The sequence below is a fragment of the Conger conger genome, chromosome 7 (assembly GCF_963514075.1).
Source record: "Conger conger chromosome 7, fConCon1.1, whole genome shotgun sequence".
NCBI lineage: Eukaryota > Metazoa > Chordata > Actinopteri > Anguilliformes > Congridae > Conger > Conger conger.
In genome coordinates, this window is record NC_083766.1 from 11,476,897 (window position 1) to 11,504,826 (window position 27,930).

Below are 27,930 nucleotides of genomic sequence, written 5' to 3' on the forward strand. Positions count from 1 at the left end.
GAATCCTTAAGTAAATCTGAAGTGAAAGTAAGCAAACAAATCCACGTTAAAATAGGGATGCTAGCCAATAGTGGCTTTTATCTGAAAATCCATAATGTGAATGTGTGAAGAACACATTTTAAAATCTGATAAATAGATAAAGTGATTTAGAGCAGAATATTTGCTGCGCTCCAGATGTGACCGGGATTGTTTTATGTATTTCTCAGCAAGCTTCTGTCTCTGAGTCAAATTAACGATAATTGGACAGCAGGTTTTCCCCAACAGTACGAGATGGCCGAGGTCGGGGGCTTTCTTGGGACACTCGATTTGGATTTACAAGGGTTTCCAGCACTTGGGAGTATTCCTTTGCCTGAATCGCCCGTGGGTTTGAATGAGAGACTGGGGCAGATTGAAGGGAGGTTACAGCGAGGCTCGCTGACAGATTTTGGCCACCTCAAGGGTATTCTACGGCGGCGACAGCTGTACTGCCGGACGGGTTTCCACCTGGAGATATTTCCCAATGCCACTGTACAAGGGACCAGGCAAGACCATAGCAGATTCGGTGAGAGCGGTGTCCAAGGCTAAAAACAAAGTAATTGTATCAGTAGCCTAATATAAATGACGGTTACGAATACAGATGTCAACCCTTTATTGCATGCACTAGGAAGCTGAACATGATAGTCATCATGATTTACACCAGATATTCCTGCTTTACTTAGGCTACTTAACTTCAATAAATGAGAACATCTGACACGTTTCCCCAGAGGAATTATTTTAATCCAAGCATATTGTAAAATCTAATTTACTCCAATAGTGCAGCCTGAAAGATACCCACCAGAGTTGATTTCACGCTGGGTATTTTATTGGGCTGTGCATGCTGGTGAATGTGTATGGGATGATAGATCCGGACGCATCTAGTGATGCGCCTTCAGCCTTTCATATTCTACTTTAAAGCTACCTACTAGTAACGTACAGTTTGCGGAATAATGACGCCACCTCGTTCACCTTTACAGCAAACTAGTCCACTTGATTAACAATGAACGCAGGAGTCTTGTCTCCATTCGAAATAAAGGACCACCTCAGGAATGGCTGACTTGCTTTATAAAGTTTTCCCAGGGGTTGCACCGAGGCGTGCTGTAAAACTACCGATTGCGAATAAAAATATGTTCAGGAACGGTTTGAATGAGATTGATGAACACATTAAGTTACAACTCTGAAATGCCATTCGCGCTTTGCTTTCCCACAGTAATCGTCCAGATGATTACTGATTTCACTTATGGAAGCGAAATTAACCAATGAAAGCATGACCATTGTGGAAATTCTACATTCTTTCTAGCCTGAAAACAGTGCGTTTATATGACTGGGTGGTCCTTGTGTAGGAAGCTTGTCATCACCAAAACTCGCTTGCAATGATGATGTAGGTGCAGAGAAGACATGCCTTTAAAAACAGCAATTATAAAAACTAACACATTTTCGGCTATACGCATGTCAGCACAGCTAAACATTTCAACCATCCTTTGTGGTGGTTAAGGGAAAACACCAAATTCCAGATTCTGTTCTTGTATTCCCACTGTTCTTTACTTTTATAACATGTGTGCATGTATTGTAAGTATGTTTTTGTGCAGATTAAAATTAAGTATCAAATGCCACAAAATAATGAACACTAAGTTCTGCAATCAAAAAGAGATCCACTAAATCCACCCTCTTGCAGGAGTTCAAAAGACACATCTCAAAAATTCACCATGATTGTTCACTTCACGGTATATCCCTCTGAAATTCAAGTTCACTGCTGTCCTTTCAGACGGAGCACACCTCTCTCGAAATTCAATCTATGCTTTTAGACTGCAAGTCATTCCACTCACTTTAAATCTTGGCAAGAGCTTCTCAATGTTCTTTGACAACGTGTTTCAGAATTGAAGAGCAGACAGCTGCAAAATGCTTAGATCTGTAATAGCACTTATGGCACAACACTGCCCCACCTCCCAGAGCATGTGCAGTAAGCCTGCTTTTATTCCAGTTTTAATTCAATGTTGAACAAAATAGTTACCTAGCGACAATAATTCATACCACTTGGTGCCTTTACTAAGCATACAAGACGGTTTGTTTGTGTATTCAATTGTCTATTCAAGAAAAAAAGGAAGACCAAAACTTGAATCCTTTAATGAAGAGCACTGCCAAAAACTGACAGCATGTGATATTCCTTTAAGAGTTACAAAACCCTTAAGTATAAAACCAAGCCAGGGCATTTCCTTGTTTATTATTGCTTTGAGATGAATTTTCAATGGAATATTGATTATTTGTGGAACTTCCAAATGCATTTAACAAGTCATTGAACAAGAAATGATGTCAGACAGTGGGGGGATGGCAAACTAATTACATAAGGAATCTCCATTATGGCAGGAGTGTTTTCTGAGTGTCGCAATAGACTTGGGTCCGTAGTGCTGCCGTCTCATAATGGTGCAGACAGCCTGCAAGATAGGCATGATGCCCATTAAGTCTATTGGAGTCTGTTTCAATAAAATGGTCCCCCTAATTAATAAGCATTAACATTGTATAGGTCAAGTTGATTATGGTAATACAATTATTATTAATATTCGACATGCTGAGTTGATTATGGCATGAGCTGCACCAGTTGCAATAACCATGGGAAAACTGTGGTCAAGAGATTGTATCACTGGAATTGGCAGAGAATGGTTGTAACCATACTGGTTACATTTAATACTGGATACCAGCATGCCTTTTGCATTAAAATAACAGCAAGAGGTGGTTTTAGTCACAGATTTTTGCTTTTCAGTGAAATCACATTTAGTGTTAATCATTATAAAATGATTAATTTATTGAACATGCTGTATACTGTATGCCTCCCCTTCTTAGAAAACAAAATGTTTATGAATCAGAAGTCTGCGGCATGGTGCACATTTACAGTTTGTACACATCTGCCATGGAGAAAACGCCTGTGAAGTTTCTCCATTAAGTGTTTCCTGTTAGAGGACAGCAGTACACAAGCCTTACTTCTGTTTTGCATTCCTCAGGGATTCTGGAATTCATCAGCCTGGCTGTAGGGTTGGTCAGCATCAGGGGAGTGGACGCTGGACTCTATCTCGGGATGAATGAGAAGGGCGACCTCTATGGGTCGGTAAGTGAAATAAACCTTTTACATCTCAATGCAAGCGAAGGGGAATGCTGTTTGGCGACTGTGTGTGGAGAACAGAGTTCTGAAACTGTGTTGATAGCATTTAAATCAACACGTTCCGTCATTGCATGCATGTATGTGTTACAAAGAAAAACACATCTGTGACTCACCACAAACATGTGCTCATCATCGGCTGCCCCCAAATCCAACACCCTGACCATGACTACCGGTGTTGCCCTGTAAAACCCTACAGTACGGACTCAGAAACAACAAGCAGGAAACGAACTGTAAGCAACCGCTGAACTTCCAGCTTCGGATTCCCTCAGGAAATGCACTAACCTGAGGGTCCTGACAAATAGCTACCGCATCCCAACATTAAATATTTAGTTTTTTTACAAAACAAACTTCATTATATTTCATTTTACCTCATTTTGTTGGCCAAACTGTTTTCATGAGATATGCTTGACGTCCTGATGCTGAGATTCATAGCCTCTTCATTTGGCTTCCTCATGTTTCTGATAATATTTACATATTTTCTCAGTGTAAGGCAGAATATGTTTAATTTTCTCCATCAGAGTGCACACATTTGAAGAGGTGTTTAAGTTCTGAGTGATGTTTTCCACCACATATGTACAATTTGTACAAACACATCCTACCTATCAACTATAACAAGAATGTTCAGATGACAGTGCAGAGCAGTATTATTTTAAATGTATATCTAAAAAAATGCACAAATCTTTAGGATCTTCAGGATATCAAGTGAACAATACTAATTTGCTTCCTGGCACATCTTGAATAGACCTCACAAAATACTAAACAAGCAGACAAGTGTTCTTTTTTGTGATAATCATAAATTCAGGAAAGCATGTTTGGATTATGGTGAACCAGCAAAAACATTTTTTTAAATGATTAAATTACAAGACTTACGAATGTACTCTTTTACAGTGGTAAAGCAAAGCACCTGTTAGAGGTCTCAAAGACCATCAGAGACTCTCAGAGAGTATTAAAAGATGACAAAACTATGTGCAAATTGTTTATTTGTTTTGCAAAGATTGACAAATGATGGGACTATACCATTTTTAGACAGAGGGAATGAGATTTAAAGAAAATATTTGTATATGTACTTATATTTGTTGCACAATATTTGTTGTACTTTATATTGAATTGCATTCAGAATTACATTTTTAAGTATTTTTCAGAAAATCTTTGGTAATTTGAGTTATTCTGCACATGCAGTTTGTTTGTTCTGTTTCCTGGTAATGCTGAGGGTGACAGACAGAGATCAAATGAAGCATGGAAGACTAGACTACAAGAAAATTATGAGAATGAAAAAATCATCTGGGACATGCCTTTCCAAGAGAGGAAATTGTTTTACGAGTTTACAGGATACGCTCCCTGTGCCTGCTCTCCTGCATCACCTGTCATCGCCTCTGACCTGACTGTTTCACAACATCCTTGTGAATGCAAAACTCAAAATGAACCGGTATGCAAGGTGACCGCTCACAATTACTCACAATTCAGAGACGAAAAAGTCGACAGATCTTGTTGTCCAGTGTTTCATCTTAGGTCAAAAGCAACAGCATGGCAAAAAAAAATAACCTTGCATATTGGCATACCAAATAACATCCTCTGTCGCTTTACTGGTGTCTTAAACCTTTTGATATAACTGGTTCTTCCAGGACACTTGGCAAAAACAGGGGCAGGCACAGGGGTACAGGCTCAGGCACTGGGGGGCGTGTGCGGAGACACGCATGGGTACACATACCTGTCACAGGGGCGCATGCAGAGACACACTCAGGGGCAATGGGTCTCATCTTTGTGTTTTCTTTGGTGGGGGAGCACATTCTTATGAACCAAAGGAAAGATTAGCACAGTTGAGGAGTGATGTATTTTATCACTTTAAAGCTGGATGTACTTGCTGTGCCCTTTCCTAGCAACATTCCCCTGAGGGCCTGCCAGACAGCCAAAGTAATTTCCACTCATCAGTGGCACTAGTATAAACTGTGAGCTGTACACCCCTACCCCTGCCTGTCTTACACTTGTCTGTATGTTTAATAGAAGCACATTCATTGAACCATTTTTTGTCTGATACATTTTGTAGAGGATTCATTCACATGGCTTTGTGGACTTTGACCATCCATACTACGAGCACATAGTGTTTCCAAAAACAATGCATTTCTGCAATCTGCTTAACAGACACTCTTATCATAGGCTTATGAATTTGCATTCTGAAACTAATTTCCACAGATAGGTTTTTAGTGGTGATGTCTATTTTGCTCAAGGACACCTAACCTGTAAACACACAACCATCAGGTCAAAAGACCTGCACCTAGACCACACTGCAGCCAAATAAGTGTGTGTAATCAGATCTCTTACAGATTTAGATGCAATGAGAGCCATTATAGGATCATCTGTTTATATTCATTGGGCAGAAGTGAACTCCACAGGAGTCTTCCAGGAACCTTTTCACATCCTTTCACAGCATTTCCAAATTTCCCCTCTCAATTCTTCTTGCTGGTAAGCAGAGATCCAACTCATCTCTGCCACTGTGAGATACTCCATACAGACCCCAATGACATCAAAAATGTAGCACGTTCAGGCACAGTTTTATCATTGCTCACACTGATTGGCATTTGTAACTATGAACGGTTGATTTATAATGTAAGGCAAAAAATACATTCCTTTTGATCAAGGTTAAAATGTTAAACACATATCTTTTTTTCCCCCTTCTCACAGAAGAAACTGACCGCAGAATGTGTATTCCGGGAGCAGTTTGAAGAGAACTGGTACAACACCTATGCCTCCACAGTGTATAAGCACTCTGACACAGGGAGGTTCTACTACGTGGCTCTAAACAAGGATGGTTCGCCCCGTGAGGGTAGCAGGACTAAAAAACAACAGAAGCTGACTCACTTCCTGCCCAGGCCTGTGGAGATTGAGAAGATCCCACAGGGATACAGAGACCTGTTTCAGTAACCAGGCCCACTGCCTCGGACTGTTACCACGGCAACTACAGCCTTGGCTTGGACTGTTTGGGAATGGTGGAAAGAGTCTGAAGGTGATTCCCCATATCCCGAACCCCCCCCTTTTTTTTTCTCCAGGTGCGTTTATGTCTGCCTTCCGGTCCAAATGGAATACACATGCCTCCGAGGCCATCAACATAAACATTATGTGTGTGTTCCTGGATATATCTGCTTCCTCCCTTGGTGCTTTTGAAATCTTCAGTGACTCATCAAGGCTGAGTTTTCAGTCATGGAGTCCACAAAACAGAAAATGCCACAACTGGAACTGACAAATCTATTGTGGGATAAGGCAGACTATCCGTAGGCATAAATCTGGGCCTAATTTCATCAGACTTTACACTACTCTGTGTAATTTACCCGTCTAGGATATGGAGTCATTACCAAAAGGAAAGTTGGCCAATACAGTTTTGGGATATCTGTTTTGAACTTTGTTGAAATACACATATCCTCCTTTCACACAGGCCTGGAAGGACATTTGTACTGGCTTTACCTTTTGTTTCCTGGCATTGGTATTGGATATTCTAGGGTTAGTGGAGCTGAGAGTGCTCCCTTGGTCCATCCTGGTAAATTCCCGGGTCTGCTCCAGTGTGAAAGTGTAACCGGGGATTCATTTGTTCAGCCTTAAATTACATTCTGCTCCTCCTCAAGGAGGCTTGAAGCCCACTGATAGATTGGATTACTGACAATAAAAACATAACATAACTAACATAAGTCCAGAAAAGATTGACTAAACAGTGGTTTGTCCACAAGCTTGAACTCACAGGGCCAGATTTACTATGGAAACAGTCACAATGCAAATAAATATGCTCAATTAATAAATAATAAATACCAATGGACCGATTTACGAAGACTACTGCTAATTACGCAGTTGAAAAAATGGAACCCCCACTTTTGCTATTTTGCGGTAGGAAACTCCCATAAAATATCAGAAACATGGCATGCTTTCACATCCAGATTACAAGGCACTGAGAAATGGGTATGGAGCTACCAAAAGAAAATTTACATTTACAGGTCAGGAAATATATGTTGTAGCTGCTTCACTTAGCTGATTCATATATAGCAATACCACGGCAACGGAGACATTGCACATAAAATTTATACCTATAGGTAGGCCTACAATAAAACGATCAGTAAGTTATGGATGTAAAGAAATTATAGCATGATGTTAGGCAGCGTACAAAAAAAACCTTTATGAGGGGAAAAAGACGCAGGTGTTGTTCCAGCTACGGACATAATATTAACAACAGGTAGAACAACCGGTGGAAAAATCCCTGCAAAATGAGAATGTCATTGGGGGTGCGGCAGGTATAGGCAGTGAACTTGTAATGGGAGATGGTAAAACGGATGGTAAATGCAGAAGTTTAAATTCAGAACTGTGCCTTTATACTAACTGCTTGCTGACTTCAATAGTCATCTTGCATCCTTCCAAAGATAATTTCACATTATATATGAAAATGCATTTGAAGACATAGTTGGAACAGGTGTAAATGCATTTGTTCATGTGCAGCTAACAACTGAGCACCCTTCCCTGGCATCATGCATGTGAGCTATGCGTACAGTGCCCTCCATAATGTTTGGGACAAAGACCCATTATTGATTTTCCACTATTTTAGATTTGGAATTACACAATTAACATGTGTCCCAAACATTCTGGTTATATATAAACACTTCTGTAATTTCTACACAGTGAAACCAAAATCTATAAAAAATCCCTTTATTAAAATCTGTCAATGTGCACTTTAACCACGTGATTTTTTTTATTATTTAAAATTGTGTACAGATAAGTGATGGGTTTTTGGCCCAAACATTATGGAGGGCACTGTATATATGGCACATGAAAAATAACAGGGTTCTACAAAAAGAAGGGAGTCACAATTAATGCCTGCTTTAGTAGATCAGACAGAATATTTGTTTGCCTAATTTAAATAATATCCACCCTATTTTAGCACCTCTGCTCCAGGTATACATATGCATGAACATATTTACCTATGCATCAACAGGAAAGATATTGTGACCAGTGACTGTTTTTACATCTGAAAAGCAGTCACAGTACTTCAGTAAATCTGGCCCATTTTACTTTAGTAATTCCTGGGTTTACCACCTGATATAAATGTGCCAGAATTGGAAAACACCAAGGAGGTAAAATACCAGTTAGATTTAGTAGTTTTAGGTGCCTTTGCAAGATTGTCTGCAAATCGGCAATGTTGACTGAGCTGATACTAGTCACAACTCCACCATGTATGGCTACATTGGATGAAAAGTTCCGAGCTGTGTTCTGAAAATATTTCCGCGTGGTGGAAGATTGTGTAGCAGAATCTCTGAAAGTACCCTTTTTGATCCATCAGCACAATAAATGATTGTTGTGGGTTGAAACATGATCTTAACTGATGTGGTTGACAACCAATGATTCAGATGTGAAATTCAATATGGGATAAATAAGAGAAAGAAAGGAATAAATCTGGTGTTCAAATAAGGAAAGAAAATAGAACTGGTTGAAATTCTTCATTCCAAATAATTTGGACCTCAGCTGCTAGTGTGAGAAAATGAAAAAAGAAAAGCGCTTAAGGCAACAGCAATATTGGAATGTACCACCTTCTGCTTTTTGAAGTTAACAGAGAACAAATAAAAGACATGATGGGAAAAAAATAATAATTCAAAGACACACAAGCTACTGTTTCCCTATAGTGGTTAGCAGTAGGATATGTGCATGGTGGCTTCTGAGCAGTGTGACTTATTGTCAGGAACATGAGTAAAATGTTTAAAGGTGTTGAAATCTGGTGAACCTATTTATAAGATGTACAATGTATTTATTTTTTTATTTTCTCTACACAAAATATTTATTTATTTTAAATAATTGAAAGTTTAGATTCTGCTTAATATGACAATAAAATTGTCCTGCTTGAAGATTCATCCTGACCATTCTTGTTTGAAAAACAAATCTGCATTACCCTTAGCTTTGTTACCTTTTTTATACCACAAATTCGGACATAGCAAGAAAGAAGGTAATACCAAAACGTAGGACAATAGCAACAAAAAACAGTATAAATGTGTGTACACATGGAAAAATGGATACAAAATTAAACAGGAATATAACATGACATGGCAAGACCCTGATATAGCTAAAGGGAGTTATATGTGGCAGAAACTACTGTATATGGGTTGACCCATCCCTGTGCATAAGTGGAAAGTGCATAAGTGGAACTGGACCCTCCCTCACTTTTTTTTATTACAGCTCTCCCATAAAACCAGAAGCAATATTAGATATAACTCCCATTTTTTCCCTTAGGCAACATTTCACTGAGGCATTTCCATCTCAGGAGAAAATGTGTTTTGTGGCTTTAAGAGCATTGCATTGTGATCACATTTTAGTGAGATTGCCTGAGCAGAGAACTGTTGTGGCTAGGTATCGTTTTGAATTTATTGATTCCATTCGCTAAATCAGGAATATTGTGGAAACAAACGAACTGCCAAATAAATACCATCTGCTTCACGGAATCAAGGCCGCGTGCCTCTTCACTCGACATGAATGGACATTTTATGAGTGGAGTTGCCCCAGAATTCTGCTTGGCATAACTGCGTTCTGAACCTTGAGTTTCTAAAGGTGCTCATACACCAAATCCGGCAGGCAACGCATTACATTAATTTTCTATGGAGAGCCTTGTGGGTGTATGTAGTTCGCAGTCACCTCAGACAATAATCAGACATTTCAATTTGACAGGCATTAGCATAGACACCTGCATAAGCATCTAACCTTGGTGTCAAGTTTTCAAAGTACTGACACGCTTGTTTCAGTTCAGATTATTTGGATCAAATGCTTAAATTCTGTGTGAAGGCCTTTTTAAAATCACCATCAGTGTCGCTGTTAAATACGGGCAAAACTTCTAAGGGCAAACACGTCTGATGCTTTAGATGGTAACTTTAGCATACAAATATCACATAAATTAACTTGGGTAGCCTGAGCGATATTGCGGTTAGAGGACAAGAGGACAAGCTTTTCGATTTTGACAAAGAAATATAATTACTGTTTGGAACCGGAATTTACAGGACAAGAATTGCGTGAGTGGGGGAGACAGACAGTGGAGGACGAGGCAGTCCAAGCTAACAAAGAGCAGAGAAGTGGGAACAGAAATTGGTGTCTGTGTGGGAACTGTGAACCCATGCATACCGAGACAGAGAATCCACAAAATGGAATCAAGGGCGGCGGCTGTTGGCAGAAAACGAAACCGATCACTGCCAACAATAACTTTGAACCATTGCTACATCCTGCAGTACTTACCAACTTCTTCTGGAGTAATAGGAGGATTAATTGGAAGACATATCTACAACCAAGATTTTGATACAGCTTGTTAGCTAGATATTTAGTCACTCGTCGCTTAGTTGCCCTCCTGGACCCATTGGTTGTGGATACTTCTTCAAATTAATCCTCTTATTGCTGCAGAAGAAGTTGGTAAGAACAGAGTAATTTCTTATAACTATTGTGAATTTTCAAGATTTTCCTGGGGTCATACCATTTGCCATATGAACCGGAAGACACCTTGCCATGTCCGAACAATGTCAAATTATGTAACACTTACTGACCTTGACATACAGCCTTCAGGGTCTTCAGGGTTCTTTTCTGTGATATAATTTCCTGTTACATGGTTTTCTACTTGACAAGGTATCTTTGTAAGAACTTCTCTCAGGTTTTTGGTACAACGGTTACACCACATTGAATTAAATTCAGAAATGTTAATCTTGGTCCTCAGAGAATGAAAGTATACAAGTCCTTTTATAGACATTTATTTTTTGTTCTTTTCAAAATAAATTAATTCTCCCAGATACAATACACTGAGTGTCACATCATTGACCCATGTACCATCCTGAAAAAGAAGGGTCAGGGTCAGCAAGGGGCTTAAATAGTTAATATCTAGCCAATATGCTGAGGTAGGGATTATATAAGGGGACCCCATACGGTATTTACTGAAAAAAGGTAATGTCCTCCTCAGATAGCAGGATCCACCATGTGACTTCCTTGATACGTCCCGAGGCTATGCAGGGAATTTACGGCTGGACTAGCATAGTGCCTTAGTTCATAGAAATGTGTTTATGAGAGTAACCTTTGTTCTATTTCACAGTGCGACTATGCTAATCACATACTAATGAGATAACAATACCAGAATATGTTGGTTCCCAAGGACAGGTTCAGAAGCAAAGAATGCAGGAAGGAGCATCAACTTCTTTATTTAGACCCAAACTCAAATGCAGCTTAGTGCTGGGAAAAGACAGCTGTGCCAAGTACAGCTAAGCCAACTCTGTGGGGTACTCCCACGTTCAAATGGTAAAACCTGGCAAAGGTGTCTGAAGATGCCCAGCTGGCAGCAGTACATACATCAGACAAATGGACTCCCTTAAGCAGTGCCCAAGAGGTTGAGACTCCCTACTACACTACTACAGTGTATGGCATCTAGGGCTCTCACTGGACACTGGGTGTGCATAGAGTCATTTACATCTCCAGAGGACAGGGTAGAGGGGAGAACTGTGAGCACCAGTTCCCTGTTCATATAAGCCGGGGGTAAGACCTTAGACAAGAAAGAAGGATTAGGCCTGAGAGACATACTTGCCTTATCCGGGCCTACCTAATAACATGCATCACTAACAGTGTGTGAGAATCTCACTGATCCTCCTGGTGGAAGTGATGGCTATTAGAAATGCTGTCTTAAGAGAGATATTTCAGCTTCATGGATTGTATAGGTTCAAATGGAGGCTTGGACAATGCTCCAAGCACTATATCCAGATTCCACTTCCAACGGAGGGTGCCCTCGAGGGGCGGAGTTGATGGAACCTGGTCAAGAGCTGGTGACTTCCAATTGGGCCATCAGATCCCTCATGACATGCATACATCGCAGCTGCATACACCTTGAGAGTAGCTGCAATGCAACCAGCATCAAAAAGAGAGCGCAAGAAGAGCAGGACAGAATTGATTCCACATGATTCTGGAGAGAATCTCCATGCCACTGGCTAAACACTTGCCCATGTCAATGTGGTAGAGGGGGCCCAAGTATTCAGTAAGACATCATGCCCTGCAGGCTAAAGATCTAGGCCAACCCATTTGGGCTGGTTGAGGCATGTGGGATTCAGATACCACAGTGCTCATCCCACTGACAACAGAGCCACCCTCCAGGGTAGTTCTAATGCTGTTCCCACCAGGAGTGACAGCATCATTCCATACCACTGACATCTGGGCCACTTTGGGGCTATTAACATGGTGTCCAGCATCTCTAACAAACCTGTCCTGAGTAATCAGCGGGATGGGGGGAAATCCATATACAGTAATGTCTCCCTTGGCCACTCATGGGCTAGGGCATCCAGGGCCGGTGGCCCTGGGCATTGGACACAGAGAACCACTGTGGTTCATATTCTCGAGTTTATGGCAAACATACCATACATACCACCATAACATGTATGTATTTTTCAATAGCTTAGAATGGCTTTGTAAAATTCCAACATAACTGTGTCCTCACGTGTGTGTGTGTGTGTGTGTGTGTGTGTGGGGGGGGGGGGGGGGGGGGGTACCTACCAGCACACCCAGGCTCAGCGGGGATGGAATCACCATTTCAACATCTGCAATAGTTGTAATGTTTTCTTCTGACAGGTTTTTAGAGAACTGCAATTGCAAGCCCTCCTGGGAGGGTAATGGAAAAGCAAGACGGAGGGAGGACAAATTTGGCTGCCAGAAAAACAAAAACAATTCAGAGCAGAGAAATCTCCAGATGAAGTGGAAGCAAAAAGGTGTGGGGCGGAGACAGGAGCATATTGCATGAACACATGGTGAGGACACTAAGTTCGAGACTGTCTTTATTAGCAGAGAAATATTACCAATCTGTCCAGAATGTCAAATAGTAACATCTATTGGACGGAACATAAAGACATGGAGTAAGTGAATAAAAGCACCTTAAGATTCACAAGTAGTTATCCATCTCAATTCTGGAAAGCTACTTGTGCTCAGAAATCAACATGGCCGTAAAGCACAGAAAGCAGATTTTCCATCTTCTACCATGCACTCTAGCACTCTACTGAAAGTAGTAATTTCTCATCTAAGTCATCAAAGATGCACTTGAGAAAAACTGGCAACAATGTCAGCCAACAAAATGAAATAGTATCTTTTTTTTTTAGTTAGCCAAGAAAGATGGTTAGTAGTTTGCTTTCTATACACATAACTCTCCATTTTAGTGCAAGCAACAAGCTCAACAAGAGTCAATCCTCAGGTTTTTTTTAGCAATACTGCAGTAAACTCCTGTGATACACAGAAGCCGCTCTGCAGAGGCATGGAGTAAATTGACATTCTCAGCTGCAGAGATCGATCTGCTCATAAGGGCTTATGTTGCATCAAATATTTGTGTGTAGATAAGGTAGACAACAGTATTTATCAGACTTATGGGGCTCATTCAAATCCCTAATTTTCCTCCTTTTCTTGCCCCTAGCTCCACCCATCAGAAGAATATACTTGCTCCTTCAAACATCAGTTCGAAGACATGTCAGTTACATACGTGGCAGATTGGGCTCAAAGCAAAGATTGAGATTGAGAGTTCCTAACTTCTACTTCTAGCTCCTAGAAGGAAGCTTTAAGGGATTAGAATGTCCTTAAAGATGGCGGAGCTTGATCGAATTATGGGTTAGGAAAACAATGGAGAAAAAAAACGATTGGAATGATGGTAATCAAACAACACATTTCCATCGCTCAAATGAGAAAGAGAAACACATGAACCAGGAAAACAACCTTTTAGTTCCTTTATTAAATAAAATAAAAACAACAATAGTAAATGCAAACAGGAGACTCATTTCATACATTCTCATTGAGTTCTTTAAAGAACTATATTCCTAATAGCCCACAAAAAGTGTGATGTGGAAAGCAACAACTGGAATAAAACAATGTGACACTTTATAATAACTCAAAAAATGTCCAGTGAATCTATTGAGAATTTGAAAATATAAATTCATTGTGAAAATAAATTCTGACTGTACATATGGACACAGAATATTTGAAGATAATTTTAGGTATTTAAAGATCAACAGATTTAAAATAATTTTCCAGAAGGATTTAGGAACTTAATGTGGCTTAACCCTTGTGCTGTCATCCTTTGGATCACAGAAAATGTGCAGCGAAGCTGGGTCGATAATACAAATAACTTTCACTTCTAAGGCTTTACGCTTGCTGAAGGAGTCTGTTATGAATTTTGAGCCTCCCAAAAAAGTTTCAAAATAACGGTTATTTCATTGTGTCACAGAAGATATGGAAGGAGAGGGCTCCCTCAGTTGAGTTTGGGGCGCTGGGCTATCTCGGTTGCCATCCACTCTGCTCGGACCGTAGGTGACCACCCCACCCTCCTTTGGAAGCCGCTGACCGATGTCTTTCATGGTCAGCTGATGGTCATGTACCTTCAAGTTGTTTATGATTCTCTGGACATACGAGACCAGCTGTGTGGGGAGATAGCAGGCAATGTTAGTTATGGCTAAGGAAGGGCAAGAAGTACATAATAGACACAGATAGGGTGGAGCTCACCGCCTGATGCTTTCTGACGGTCTCCTGGTAGTGGGTTTCCCGACGCTTCAGCTCCAGTTCAGTGCTGATTTCTTTTCTCTGAGCGAAAGCAACCACCTGCTCCTCGCTCATAGTGGGGTGATCCTTCCTCTGAGGGACAAGGAATAATGGTCTCAGACCTCTGCTGCTATATACCAACACATTCCCTAAACTTGCAGTCTTCCACAGTCACGGTGTCCAAACGTGGTGTCCAATCGTGGCGTCTCAGTCATGGCGTCTCTGCCACAGTCTCCGTCATTAGGACTCGGTCACGGTGTGTCAGTAATAGAGTCACAGTCCCAGTATCTCAGTCAAAGGGCCTCAGTCACAGGGTTGTACTACAGAAGCAGTCTGTCACCACCCTGCCTCATTAGGAGGATACACTGGAGCTCACCACTTGTTCAATGTGTTCGTTGAAGGTCAGCCTTGGTATGGAATTCAGTGCATTGGCAGACGCCTTCACGTTCACCTGTCCTTCATTGATGAGTTTCTTGTATTCCAAAATCAAGGAAAGACATCACTTAGACATAACAAAAAAGTTCTCATTATCTGCCGTTTAAAAAACAAAAGTTGGACTATGCGCATCATGTGCATACTGATTTAATGACTGTATTAATTAATTTGGTACAGGTGACATTGGGCGTATAGGGGTTATAAGGATTATACCGAGGCAGTTTCAGGGGCCCCATTACTTACCTGTAGCTGCAAATGGGTGATGCCAGGCAGACCGTTCGATTGTTGATGATTGACCCCTGAGGTTAAAGTAGAATTGGAGGGTTGGTTCAGTGGAAGTGACAGACCCTGAAATCAAAAGACACATAAAGAAATCAGTTAAATGGAATAAGATCAAAGATCACAAAAATATCCAACAATCTTCAGTTGAATTATAATCACTTCAATATAATTTTGAACATAGAATTCATCGGTCTTCAATTTGAAGCTTATGCAACTGTTTTAAAACAGCGGAATCATTTAAAGTATATAGTTCCAATTAAAACGGATATAAATACATTCTTTAATAATGTGATAATTCTAAACAAAAACATGAAATAAATATAATAAGGACATGTCGAAATTAATTTCAATTTATTTATACATATTTTCATCTCAATGATGACTGTACAAATAAAGCTTTTAAAGTACTGATAAAAGGACAACCTCTATCTATGAAGGCAGAAAGGGGGTTGGGTTTATAAAAAATGGATTAAAGAAGAAAATTTACATTTAAAAAATATATATATTTTTAAATCACCAGCAGCCTCAAGGGTTACAGAGCAAGGAAGTTCCATTTGGTGATCCAAGTGACTCCATCCCTGAACTATATTAATTAGCTGAGGACATACAGTTCTTCATCTCATGATCAAATGAAAACAATGGCTGGAATTCTGGATGAAGTTTACAGGACTGCTGCTGTCCGTCGGCACTCTCAAAATGTGTTCCATGCCAGATGTGGACAGAAGAATCACACTTTAAAGAAGTCTCTTGGGAGGTGACTTCAGAAGTTGAAAAGATACAATTTTTCTCCACAGTAAGGCCGTGAAACCGCACCAGCTGAAAGTTTTTGACAATGTGACCGAGTTCACAAATGGTGCTGAATTCACAATACGATGATGAGAGTCTTTCAGCAAAACCACTGTGTGTCTGGTTATAAAGTCGCCTTCCAAATGAAAACCATCAGAGGTTCTGGGTATTTAGATAACAAGCCAAGTACTGTAACATTGGTCCACTGCATTAAGACACATAATTAAAAGGAATACACCAATATTTTGGGAAATACCTTTTTTCTGACTTACCCAGACTTTGACGAGATGTTCCATTTCATTTTAATTTTTGTGCATTCACTGGATCGGTTCCCATGTTAGCATAACGTGTTAGCTTAGCATAAAGTAAGACTTGAAACCTATAGGAGTCTACCTCCTTCAAAGTGAAGAAATACACCTTACAGCAACTCCGAAGTGGGAGTCGGAAAAAAGGTATAAAGGTATATTTCGGGAAGCTAACAAGTAATAGCTAATAAGCTAGTATTAACCGATTAATATTTTTAAAATTTTGAATGTTTTTATCCTGCATTAAAGCGGTAGTTATAATTAGCTTAACCATAAAAAAGAGAATTCTAAAAACATTTTCAAGATATTTTCATTTCATTTTCTATTTTTTAGCAGATGTTCTAATCCGGAGTGACTTGCAGTGGACCTCCCAACCCATTCCAAAGCCCATTTCTCTGCTTCATTTAACCATGTTCTCAAGTCTGTCAGCAGAATGTTGGCAACATTAGAAGACGCATGCTGGAACATTTACATTCAGATGATACTGCTGGAATTCAACACTGACAACCTCCAGATGCGATCTAAACTGGATTCGGACAAATCCAATCCACATCTGCGTTTAAACCACAATAATCAAAATCAGATAGATGTTGCATAAAAAGAAGCGTGAAAATTATGCCTTATTATGCCTGGTTGAATATGGAAGAAAGCTAATAACATTCAACGGTTTGTCTTCTTTGAAATATCATAAGCCAGCTGTCATTATTGTAACTTAAAGTAAATGTTGGGTAGCAAACAGGTTAAAATAGCTTCAACCTGTCATGTCCTCAAACATTTGTTTGCAGCTGCCCCAGAAATCATCAGTCTGCTGTAATACTGGATATCAGGCAAGTAGCATGTGCTGTTAGTTAGCAACTAGCTAAACAATACAAATGCAATGGCAGGTTCTGCTTGTATTTTAAGGGAGTACAAGTTAACACTTTTAAGGGAGTACAAGTTAAATCAGCTGCCAGCAATCAATCCTGTTACAGTGGGCACTCAGCCCTGTTACAGCAGGCCCCGTTAGCACTCAGAGAATGAATGCCATAGAACTTTATTGTACTATCTAGTTTGACAGTCCGTCAAAAAAGAACATAAATAAACCTAGGAGTAATTTCCAGTGTGAAATATTGCTGAATTGCTAACCCTGACTAACGCAACACTCCCTGCTTGCACCGCACGTGTTGTTGTTTGCCTGTGTAGCGTAAATTACCTTTCATCATGTGATAAATTATGTGGTATGCGGTACTTGTGTACTTGCCAATACGCGATCTAGCATTTTTGATACTGGTATCAATATTGAAACAACTCTGGTTTCAGTCAACACTCAGCTCTGTTACATTCAATACTCAGCTCTGTTACAGTCAACACTCAGCTGTTACAGTCAACACTCAGCTCTGTTACATTCGGCACTCAGCTGTTACATTCAACACTCAGCTGTTACATTCGGCACTCGGCTCTGTTACATTCAACACTCAGCTCTGTTACAGTCAACACTCAGCTCTGTTTCAGTCAACACCCAGCACTGTTACATTCGGCACTCAGCTCTGTTTCAGTCAACACCCAGCACTGTTACATTCGGCACTCAGCTCTGTTTCAGTTACAGCACTCACCTTCTTCTCAGCCTCATATTCTGCCCAGGCAGCCTTACGATCCGCCTCGCTCAGTGCTTCTTCCTCCTTGTGATCTAGGAGGGAGTCATGCTCGTGGTAGCGCACTATCTGTTCTTTAAAACTGTGAAGAAGCTCTGCCAGAAAGGGATCCTGCAGGGGGTTAGGTAAAATGCTGCCGCTGATCAATACAATTATTTTACCAGAGAGCTGCCATCATAATAAATGCCAACCATTCGCCTAGAGGCCAATATAAAGTCTGAGGTTGCCCATTTTCTTCACCAACAACACAATATTTACATAACAATAATGCAGTGAAACCTCTAACCACAGTGTTTTTAAACCGTAGTCATACCAAATAAACCAAATATTTATTTTGATTACGTTTGAAATCCAGGACTATTTCTTGCCATTACTTTACATATAATTTTAAACTCCACAAAGTTACCATGTTGCCTGATTATTCTATTCAAATTTAAGGATAGGTAAACAGTACAAATTGCTTGATCTGTGCCCTTTTTAAACCCTTTGGGCCGAGTTATCCAAAATATTGTGAAAGTTAAGAGAGAAGCCTCACTTCTAAAAAAACTAAGAAATGACTGCAAGTTTGCTTTGTACCAGGGCTTGTATAAACATCAAATAAACATACAGTCCAATTGTGGGAAACCAGATCTCTCTCAGGCCACAGGATTACGAGTTAACCAGGACACCAGACCAAACAGATAAGGAGGTGCAGACAGTAACGATAACAGTCATAGCAGAAGGATGCAACAGCCTAACAATCTGCAGGCAGCACATCATCAGCCTTTGAATTTGCACAGATTAGCCGGGTTTGAAGGCAGGAAAACAGAAACATGTGGCAAAAGCTCACACAATCAAGACACGTCCAGCCCATCTATTACAAGCCAGCAATTACACACGGGACACATAGCTCAACTCCACTGCTCACAAGTTACTGCTTCAAGATCCATATTATCATAAGGATCATTGGTCATGTGAGTTACCGAGTATCATAATGTACCCGATTGCTGAATCGGCCTGGGGAAAAGGCCGCCAATAGCATTATTATTTCTGCACATTATTGCATGGTCATGATCACTGTTCCTGTGTTAGGAAAGTGATTAGATAACTACAGCCAGGACACCATGGCTGGTTAAGATAAAATTGAGACCACACGGCCAGAAACAGAAATTCAGGGGAGGAGAAAAAACCCCCCCAAAAAAAGAACAATTTTGGTAACACTTGCAATACGGTTACATGACTTGGCATTAAGTAATGTAGTTGTCAAGCTAAATACTGAGAGTTAATCTGTACAGCTGCATTCATGTATTTGTACATCATTAATTCATGTCAACAACTCCATTACTTAATGCCAATTCATATTGGAAAAAAAAAACAGTTACTGTAATGTATTTGACAATGGTTAGCTAATAAACAAATAAAATATAGATATATGTATCCTATGGCTTGCTAATGTATATTCATGTAACTTGCATTAAATTATTTAATAGTCAACAAATCCATTTTACAAATTAAAATCTAATTTCATGCTTAATGTATTAGTACATCAATTCAGACATGTTGACTACATTAGTTAATGCCAATTCATGTACCTTATTTAATTATTTTCATTAATTTTCTTTTCTACGAATTTTTTGTCTTTTTTTAATCCAAGATTAATTTTCCATTTTTAAAAAACGGGTGAAAATAGGATTATAATCCAAATTCCCCAGATAAATCTTTGATATTGTCCTTTCTTTTATCCGTAGGCTTTGTTAATGGAACTGCACATTTAATGATGTTCGCACAGTGACATATACAAGAAAAAGGCCTAACATAACCGTAATAATGAAGCAGTCATTATAATACAAAATACTCAGGAATCCGGTTTAATCCATGCTAATTATATACCACCCAAACTTAATGACTAAGCTGGTTTCAAAAACAAAGAGTGCTTAGGCATTTGCTTCATTTATTGCATCAAAGAAAACTACATGAACACCCTTGTACGGCCAGCTTTTCTCCGTGACCATGCTCTTTCAAAACCCCACACAACTAAAAACTAGCGATGGGCAGTTTGCGAACAAATAAATCTTTTCTGTCAAATCTTTCAAACTGACCAGAGTCTTCTCTGTGAAATATTTGTTCTTTTGGCTCTCTCCCCAAGTATTGAGATCTCCTTAGCCAAAGACAGTGTCCAAAATGGCTCACTATTCACTAACTAGTACACTAGATTGGCCATCAGCCATCTTGTTCTCGTGTCCAAATTTTTTACATTTTTCAATGCACCGTAAAATCTAGTGAACAAACATGGCAGATATGAAAGGCAGATATGAACCAAAATGCTTTGCAACCAACTTTATTATACACTGTTGTCATTCTCATTTTAAGCTGAGACAATGGCGCAACAGCTCTTCTGGGTTTTTTCCACATTGATGATGAAAAAAAAGAAAAAAAAAGTTCCCATTCAGCATTATAATAAGTACAACTACCCAAATATACTGTATTCATTATTCATTATTCAATAATCCAAAAGACTGTTTGCCCAGTAAGTGGCACTGTTTGTTAGCTAGCTAAAATGCTATAATGTCTTATAGTTGACATTAACACTATTCACAATGAACAAGTAAGTTACATCCAGTCTATCAACTAAAAGTGCCAACAGCATTCTTGTAAACATGTATTCTGTTAAAATTTCAGATATAAATGTGTAGGAGGGATGTGTTGTAGATGTTCACCTAGTGAAAATGTGTTCTTTTCCATGTCCCACACATAAAATAAGCCAAGGCCATGCAGTTTCATGTTTAAAAAAATAATAAGTGAGCTGCATCTTCACTGGGCATTGCAAGAGAAAAAATAGGTTTAATATCTCTGGAGTAATGTTTTAAGAACTGCCTATATGATATGTTTGTTAATGGTTTTGTGGCTATAATGCTGCTCGATTACAAAAGACGATGTCTGCGGTCTAAAATCACTGTTTCACTATTTTGCCAGTCAGATCGCTGTGCATTTTAAAATTGCTATTCTGGACACCAGCCTTGTTGTCCTCTTACTCCCGGCTTAATATTGCACTTCTCACACAGCCCCTGGGCCAAATGATAGCACTCCAGAGGAACAATTAAATGTACAGTGCCCTGAATAATCTATAGGCTGCATCTTCCAGGGTGGTCGAATTTGTTGAATTTTAGTAGAATGAGCAGATTATGTACACTAATAGCAGTAATAAAACCTTGCCTATCGTCATACTGTGAGAGACCACCCCCAGGGATCTAGGAAAAGCTTCTCTTTAAAATCTAAACGTTAAGATGAGAAAAATTATTTGGAAATGGGGCGGTGGGGGGGATTAGAAGCCAAATTAATGCAGTCTTCGAGGGGAAACTGATCAGCAGCACTGACACACTCAGATGTTCTGATCTGAGGCATGACATGAAATACGTCTTCTGAGAGAAAATCCATTGGTCCAATAGGGGTCCCAGACGCACCCTATTTCTGAAACCTAAAATCTGGTATGGCAGGCATACTGAGGACCTGTTGTTGATACTAAAGTGAAGTAAAATAGCGGGGCAGCAGTAGCACTGTGGCATAAAGGTTATGGAACTGGGTTAATTACCCTTGAGCAACCTCTTAACCTGAATTCCTCCAGTAAAATGTCTAGCTGAAAAAGAAAAATGATTGAGTTGAACAAAAACTCCAGGTTGATAAATGACAAAAAGTAAACTGAGAAACTGAGAAAATCAGTTTCAACTGAACTCTTCAACTAATTTTTGTCTGAAAGTGGACTCCAGCACTGGTGAATGTGCATTAGATGTGCAAACTGAAAGGACGTAGGAATAGGTACCTACAAAGCTTTGTCCAGGAAAAAGCTCAACTAATTATTACGAGTAATGGGCCAAGCACCTCAGATGAACAAGCACCCTCGTGTAGAACATTTCAAATCAACATTTCAAAGAAGTTTCGTACCTTCTTGAAGGTCATTTAAAATTCTGAATACATTGCGGAGTACATTATCCTGGGTATGATGCAATGAGTCAATACAATGCTTCCATAAAGTTTGAGTTACTGTTGCTCAATCAGCAAAGTTAACTTCAACAAAATGCTGCAGTATATCCAGCCTATTTTCATTGGGAGTCAGCAGTGACAATGCCCAATATGAATCAATACATCAATACAAAATACAATATAAAACATAACCGGATTCCACATTGACTAGGTGTGTTTCATGTTAGTATGCCAGTCATTTTCCAGATACAGATATTTTAAATGGAAACAAGAAGGCATAGAAAAACCTTGACAGCTTAGCTCAGTCAAAGCAGTCAGATACTGCAGGTTTTGAAAGCTAGAAGAGAGAAAGCAAATGCGGGCAAGTTCAGCTGTATCTGGGAAAAATGCAGACCTGCAGGGAATGCCAGGTCTGGTATTTTTATTTTTTTAAAGAAACCTTGTTGTGACTCAGAAAACTCCAAAGAAACATTTTTATTACAATCTGTCATCACTTGTTTCTGGAAATACCCTTTATTCCCTCAATGACAAAAATAACATTTTTCAAGCCTTTGAGAGCCAAATGCCTACCCAATCTTTAAGAAATTTGGGTCCAAAGACGGGTCCAGGAGCATTTCTACAGCAGTACACAACTTGAATTCCCAAAAAGTCCCAGATAAAAATTTCCAGATAAATATGATCTGAAGAGAGCTCAAACTGAGTGGGAGCTTTATTAGCATGATATGAGCAGAAGATTAAAGCGAGATATTACACGGTCAGAACGTCACTGTACTTGCGTTTTCCAAAGAAAAATAAGCAGTGCAATGAGACGGTAAGTTCTGTGGTGCTTAATTTTAATCACAAAGACTTTACTTAAACTCAGCCCTTTCTCCCTATATTGCTGTACTGGCCTGGCCTCCTGAACTCACCACCTTTCTTTTAATGTGCACCCATATTCACTCACTACATTTTATTACCTTAATTACCAGTACAATAAACCATGCCTGGCAGTTCTCTAATTAGCTCAGAAGCACAGACTGAGAGGGAGGAATACTAAAGAATGCTGTTCAGTGATAACTGAGGCTGGCTGAAACAATGCGCTCTTTTCATCACAAGTCAGTCTCCGCAATGCCCAGGTGCACCAGCTATAGCAAAAAAGGCAAAACCCTTGAGGTGTGAGAAGGGTCTGGATATGTGGGGAAAACCCTTAGCCAGTCAAAACGGATTCAACAGCTGTGTAAGAAATGCATAACCTTGCTGTCCCATTACAAACATTTTCTCAAGCTGTGAATCTCAAGTTCATCGTTGTGTCAGAGTACGCATTTTCCTGGGCTGTGAAACGCGTTACTATACCAACTGACTGCTGACATCACTTCCGGTCTGGTTCGAGTGGCATGTTACTCCCAGCAACGTGGAGAGAGTAAAGGTTAACAGTGAGGAAATCTAACACTGACCATGCCAATACACCTCGCACATCTGATGCTTACAAGAGGGGAAAATGCCTTGGGAACATCTGGGGAGGCTTAATAAGGGTGGACTCCTGTATCTAATTAGCGGCAATGAGGCCTGTTCCTGCACAGAATTCCCAGCAGGTGGGAAGACCCTGAACGGTAGCAAATTACAGCTTTCCCACCAATGGGCTGCTGGGAGGATGGGAGCAGCCTACCCCCTCCCCAGAATTGGGCCCCACAGCAGGCTGCATTGCGGGCCGCACAGCCCAAACTCTCTGGTTCATAAAAGACCTCCTGTGGGCCTGAGGCCAGGACTTCATGCTGGGTCACCCTCCTGTCTGAACTCCGGTGCGCTTCTTTGTCATTAGGGAAGAATGCTTATTTCCTTTGTCTCAAATTAGTTTCTCGGAAGACGTTTCGCATGCGTTTGTTGGTGTGTGGGGGGGATGTGGGTGGTTAAATAATGACTGTTCACATCAGGCAAAAAAAACCCTACTTTTTTTATTCCTTTGAAACAACCGAGACAATGATGAATCATTTTAACAGACGGCCTTGCTGATCCCGGACTTGTTTGGGCGAATGAAAGGGAAGCAGAGGAGTTTTATGGGTTTGTGATTAGGTCAGGTGCAGTAGGCTTCAAGTGAAATGACTGCATCCACAAATCCACCGTAAGCACAGCAAGCAGCACAGGTAGATAAAGGAGAAGCAGTCACTGGTGGTGTCACACCAAATCTGTGCTATGCCAGAGGACAGATTAGACCAGCATATATTTCCCACCCAAACGTGCCGAGTCTCTGTATACATGCTCAGACATGCATTAACAATACATGCAAAAATTCATATCGTCATTTCCTGTTTGATCAAAAAGTACAACTGTGTTTATAAAAGGTTTTGTGCTACCACACAGGTGAATCACCTACCACTTATGAGGCAAGTACTCTTAACTTGATCCAAAAGCAAAAGCAGGCTGGTGATTGCTAGCTCCAAGCTTGTTTCAATTAATTTCATTAGCAGAAATGGTTAAATGTACCAGCAATCGTTAAACAGTTTTACACGACACAGCTTTTCAATACATTCACATGCGCTACCTCCCAGGCAGTGAAGAATCATTCAGTGCATAGAGCGCTGTGACACCAAATAGACTCTCACATAAGCGCTACCAAACCAGTTTATGAATAATAGTGTAGCAAGACTTCCGCCAGCTGTTAACAAAGATGAACAATGGAGCAAAGCTCCCAGTTTTTCTAGTTTACTGTTATGCTCAACTAGCAAATTAACAGCCATATAGTGTATTCATTTGGAATTCATTTTCATTATCCCGCACTTGACAAAGGAAGGAAGTGTAGCATCCTAGGCCTGTACCTCCAAGGTTGTAGTCCCAAGTTGAGGCACAACTGCTGAGCCCTTGAGCAACTGTATAAAGGATTCTATTCATTCTATTCATTCAAGAACGCAATCTGTATCTGATTTACATGGCTTGTTCGGTGTGTTGACCATTCAGTGTTGTAATAGAAATACCATTTGGTAAATATCAGTCAGCAGGGGAATATACTCCCAGCTGTGTGTATCTGAGGACTATGTCAGCTTGCTCAACTCCCGGAGCTTGGTCCAGCCTCTGCACACCTGTGCTTCTCTAAAATAGGAACAGGCATGCCGGCATGTGAGACCCCGTCACCACAGATCCACGAGTCTGGGAATTCCAGGCCAAAATCAGGCACTTCCCCCCCAATTGGGAACATGATGCAATGAAACTGCAGTGGTTGCGAAAGTCATGGAAAGTTCCAAGAATGGTGCATTTGAAACACTACTTAAAGAGCACCTCCACCATAATGCCCAACTCATTTCAGTGTTACTCTCAGAATAATGCCTGTGACTTGCTTTTAATGTAATAAAGTCGTTCTGTATCTGCAAAATACTATTTGAAGTGATGTTATTGGGATACAACTCCTCCTCTTCTTACCAAAGTCAGAAATCCTATCGCCCAGTTTCAGTCAGCAGGGAGTCCTGTTCTATATCGGCCAATTAGTAAAAAATGTTATTCTTAGGATTAGGTTTGAAATACGCGACACAAATTTTGAAAGAGAAGGTTAGGCTTTGTGTGGAGCTCAGAAACATGCCCGATACCTTGGGAAGCATGGGGGTGGCTCTCTTGTTCTTCTTCCCTGAGGTGGGGTCGTCCAGCTGGTCGGGCTCGAAAGTGTACAGCTCGGTCAGCTCGTTCTCGGTGAAGTGCCGTTCGATCTGCTGCTGGTCCATCACTCGGAAAGCCAGCGATTGTTTGGTCACCTGCCGGTCATAGATCTTCTCCTCCATGGTCCCCTGCACATAGATGTGGTCAGCAGAGACTCTTACGTTTCGATGACCCATCTGCTTTCGTTACAGGATTCTGGAACCACGTTAAAATACTCGTCAATCGCCATTTTATTTTCGTTCAATTACCTGAGCGAGAAATCTGTAGACGAACACAGGCTTCGTCTGGCCAAAGCGATACACTCTAAAAATGCTCTGAATGTCATAAGATGGGTTCCATGAGGCATCAAAAAGAACGACTCTGTTGGCTGCAACCAGGTTGATCCCAAGAGATCCAGCTCTTGTGGAGATGAGAAATAAGCGACCCCTGAAAGTGACAAAGGCAACAAGATGACTGAAGTGAATAACTACAATAGCTCTCAACACAAAAAGGCTTTAGATTTTACCAGACTAATTGAATACGTCATAACTAATTAAAAAAAAAAAAAAAACGACAGGGCATGGTGGAAAGCCCTGAGGTGGACATAAGTGCAGGTCTGGGAGTTCTGAAAGAACTTACCGTAACGACTCTGTATTATTGAACGCTTCAGCCCACTTCTTCCGGGTCAAAGCATTGGTAGAACCATCCAGACGGTAGTAGTCTACATTTCTGATCCACTTCCCCTCTCCTGACACCCAAAAACACAGTGTAGACTTGATTTACATTCAGTGGATTCATTGTGTATAGATGCATATAGGGGGGGTATTCAGTTGCAATGTGGTTTGTGTTACAACACGAGTGCGAGAACAGATAGGTCAGTGAAGTGTGGCTGTGTTCAGAGAGCAACATTATGGCTCCCCGCGTCGCACTCATGCCAGTATGTTTCTAATTACTGGACTAAGATCCTTTCATTACAAACTAAAAACCCTTAAGCAAATATTTTTAGAGGAATGAAAAAAAGTCATGGTCTAATCATTTAGTAAATGAAAGCGAAAACAGCTGCAGAAGTTTGATTAGGAACACGAGTGACCATATGCCAGAGGCTCATTGCGTGTGTGTGTGCATGTGTTAGTACATTTGAACATGCAAATGTGTATGTTTCTTTCTGTGCATAAAGATGTAGACTTTTTTGTGTTTGTGTGTATACATTTTTGCATGTGAACATGTGCATGTGTGTGTCTACACTCTGTTAAGCTCATTTGCAGAACCTCTTTCCCCCTCCAACTGGTGGTGTGTTTCACATCACTCATTGCGGGACTGTTAACAGGAAGCCTCCGGTCACACCAGGCACAACATAACACAGCTTATGAAAGGTTTTTATGAATGCATTATCCATGCACTGTATTGATCTATTTAACACAACATCACTGGAGATGCATAAATCTGAGCCCAGACATCGGCCATCAGGGGCAGGAGAGTTGACTAGTTTTCCAAACCTGTGCATATATTATTTTAATAGTCCGCTCTTAGAAGGGCAGATGTATTACTGTTCTACACACATTATAAAATACTGCCTCTAACTACGTTGTTCACTGCAAGAATGAGTCAGCTCAAGCCATTAAAGAGCAGCACTAACAGCAGAAATACATTTTGCTACGACAGACAGAATGAGCCACATAATTTTTCTGTAAAGCAATAATGGTGAGACTAAATTACCATGGATTAAATATAAAACAGAACCACTGCCATCCTTTACCACAAGGTTGATAAAAGGAGAGCAATATGGGCCAACTTCCAGCATTCCAGGACAGTGAATGTTAGCGGCATATCATTCAGGAGCAAGATTAACAGCAGGTAATAGTTGAGAGGAAGATTCTTCTGCTTAGGGCAGTGTACCTTTGTATGGAGAGGGCTTCCCTTCCTTTTTAGCACAGTTAGCCAGCTTCAGGAAGTCTTCAATCAAGTCTAATGTGATTAGAGACTGACTAAACACCAGCCTATGGGATATACAGAGTTCCTTCGATCAATGCCATTTTCACATCAGTAGATAAAATCACAAGTCCTTTTCTCATTTTCAAAGCAAAAGAATAAGCAGCCACATCTTTGATGTTGCAAAGTTTCCCATATTGCCATAATTTAGACCTGCCAGACAGCAGAAATGCTTGGTACTAAATAAACAAGTTAGCTTGTGTATATAATAAATTATATAATGCATATTTCAGAC

The 27,930-nt window shown here is 40.3% G+C and overlaps 2 protein-coding genes across 2 annotated transcripts in view; one reads left to right on the forward strand and one right to left on the reverse strand.

Annotated features, from left to right (window-relative positions):
• Window positions 1-270: 270 nt before the first annotated feature.
• On the forward strand, window positions 271-6,505 carry LOC133133898 (fibroblast growth factor 16-like). The gene is made up of 3 exons (XM_061250178.1): window positions 271-541; window positions 3,012-3,115; window positions 5,849-6,505. Exons 1-3 carry the CDS (start codon window positions 271-273, stop codon window positions 6,086-6,088), a joined length of 615 nt encoding a protein of 204 aa, XP_061106162.1. The 3' UTR covers window positions 6,089-6,505.
• Window positions 6,506-13,888: 7,383 nt separating this feature from the next.
• LOC133132420 (transcriptional regulator ATRX-like) overlaps window positions 13,889-27,930 on the reverse strand; it is a 48,965-nt gene continuing 34,923 nt past the window's right edge. Inside the window, exons 27-35 of the mRNA XM_061247863.1 lie at window positions 27,603-27,703; window positions 26,346-26,454; window positions 25,976-26,153; window positions 25,661-25,855; window positions 18,111-18,260; window positions 15,389-15,493; window positions 15,087-15,182; window positions 14,675-14,803; window positions 13,889-14,589 (exon numbers count right to left, since the gene is read on the reverse strand). Coding sequence (XP_061103847.1) covers window positions 14,386-14,589; window positions 14,675-14,803; window positions 15,087-15,182; window positions 15,389-15,493; window positions 18,111-18,260; window positions 25,661-25,855; window positions 25,976-26,153; window positions 26,346-26,454; window positions 27,603-27,703 — 1,267 coding nt within the window. The 3' untranslated portion in view covers window positions 13,889-14,385. The remainder of the gene's footprint in view (window positions 14,590-14,674; window positions 14,804-15,086; window positions 15,183-15,388; window positions 15,494-18,110; window positions 18,261-25,660; window positions 25,856-25,975; window positions 26,154-26,345; window positions 26,455-27,602; window positions 27,704-27,930) is intronic.

Coding starts and splice junctions, on each gene's coding strand:
- LOC133133898 (XM_061250178.1), top strand. CDS start 271: ATGGCCGAGGTCGGGGGCTTTCTTGGGACACTCGATTTGGATTTACAA. Junction 542..3,011: donor GCAAGACCATAGCAGATTCG/GTGAGAGCGGTG, acceptor TGCATTCCTCAG/GGATTCTGGAATTCATCAGC. Junction 3,116..5,848: donor AGGGCGACCTCTATGGGTCG/GTAAGTGAAATA, acceptor CCCTTCTCACAG/AAGAAACTGACCGCAGAATG.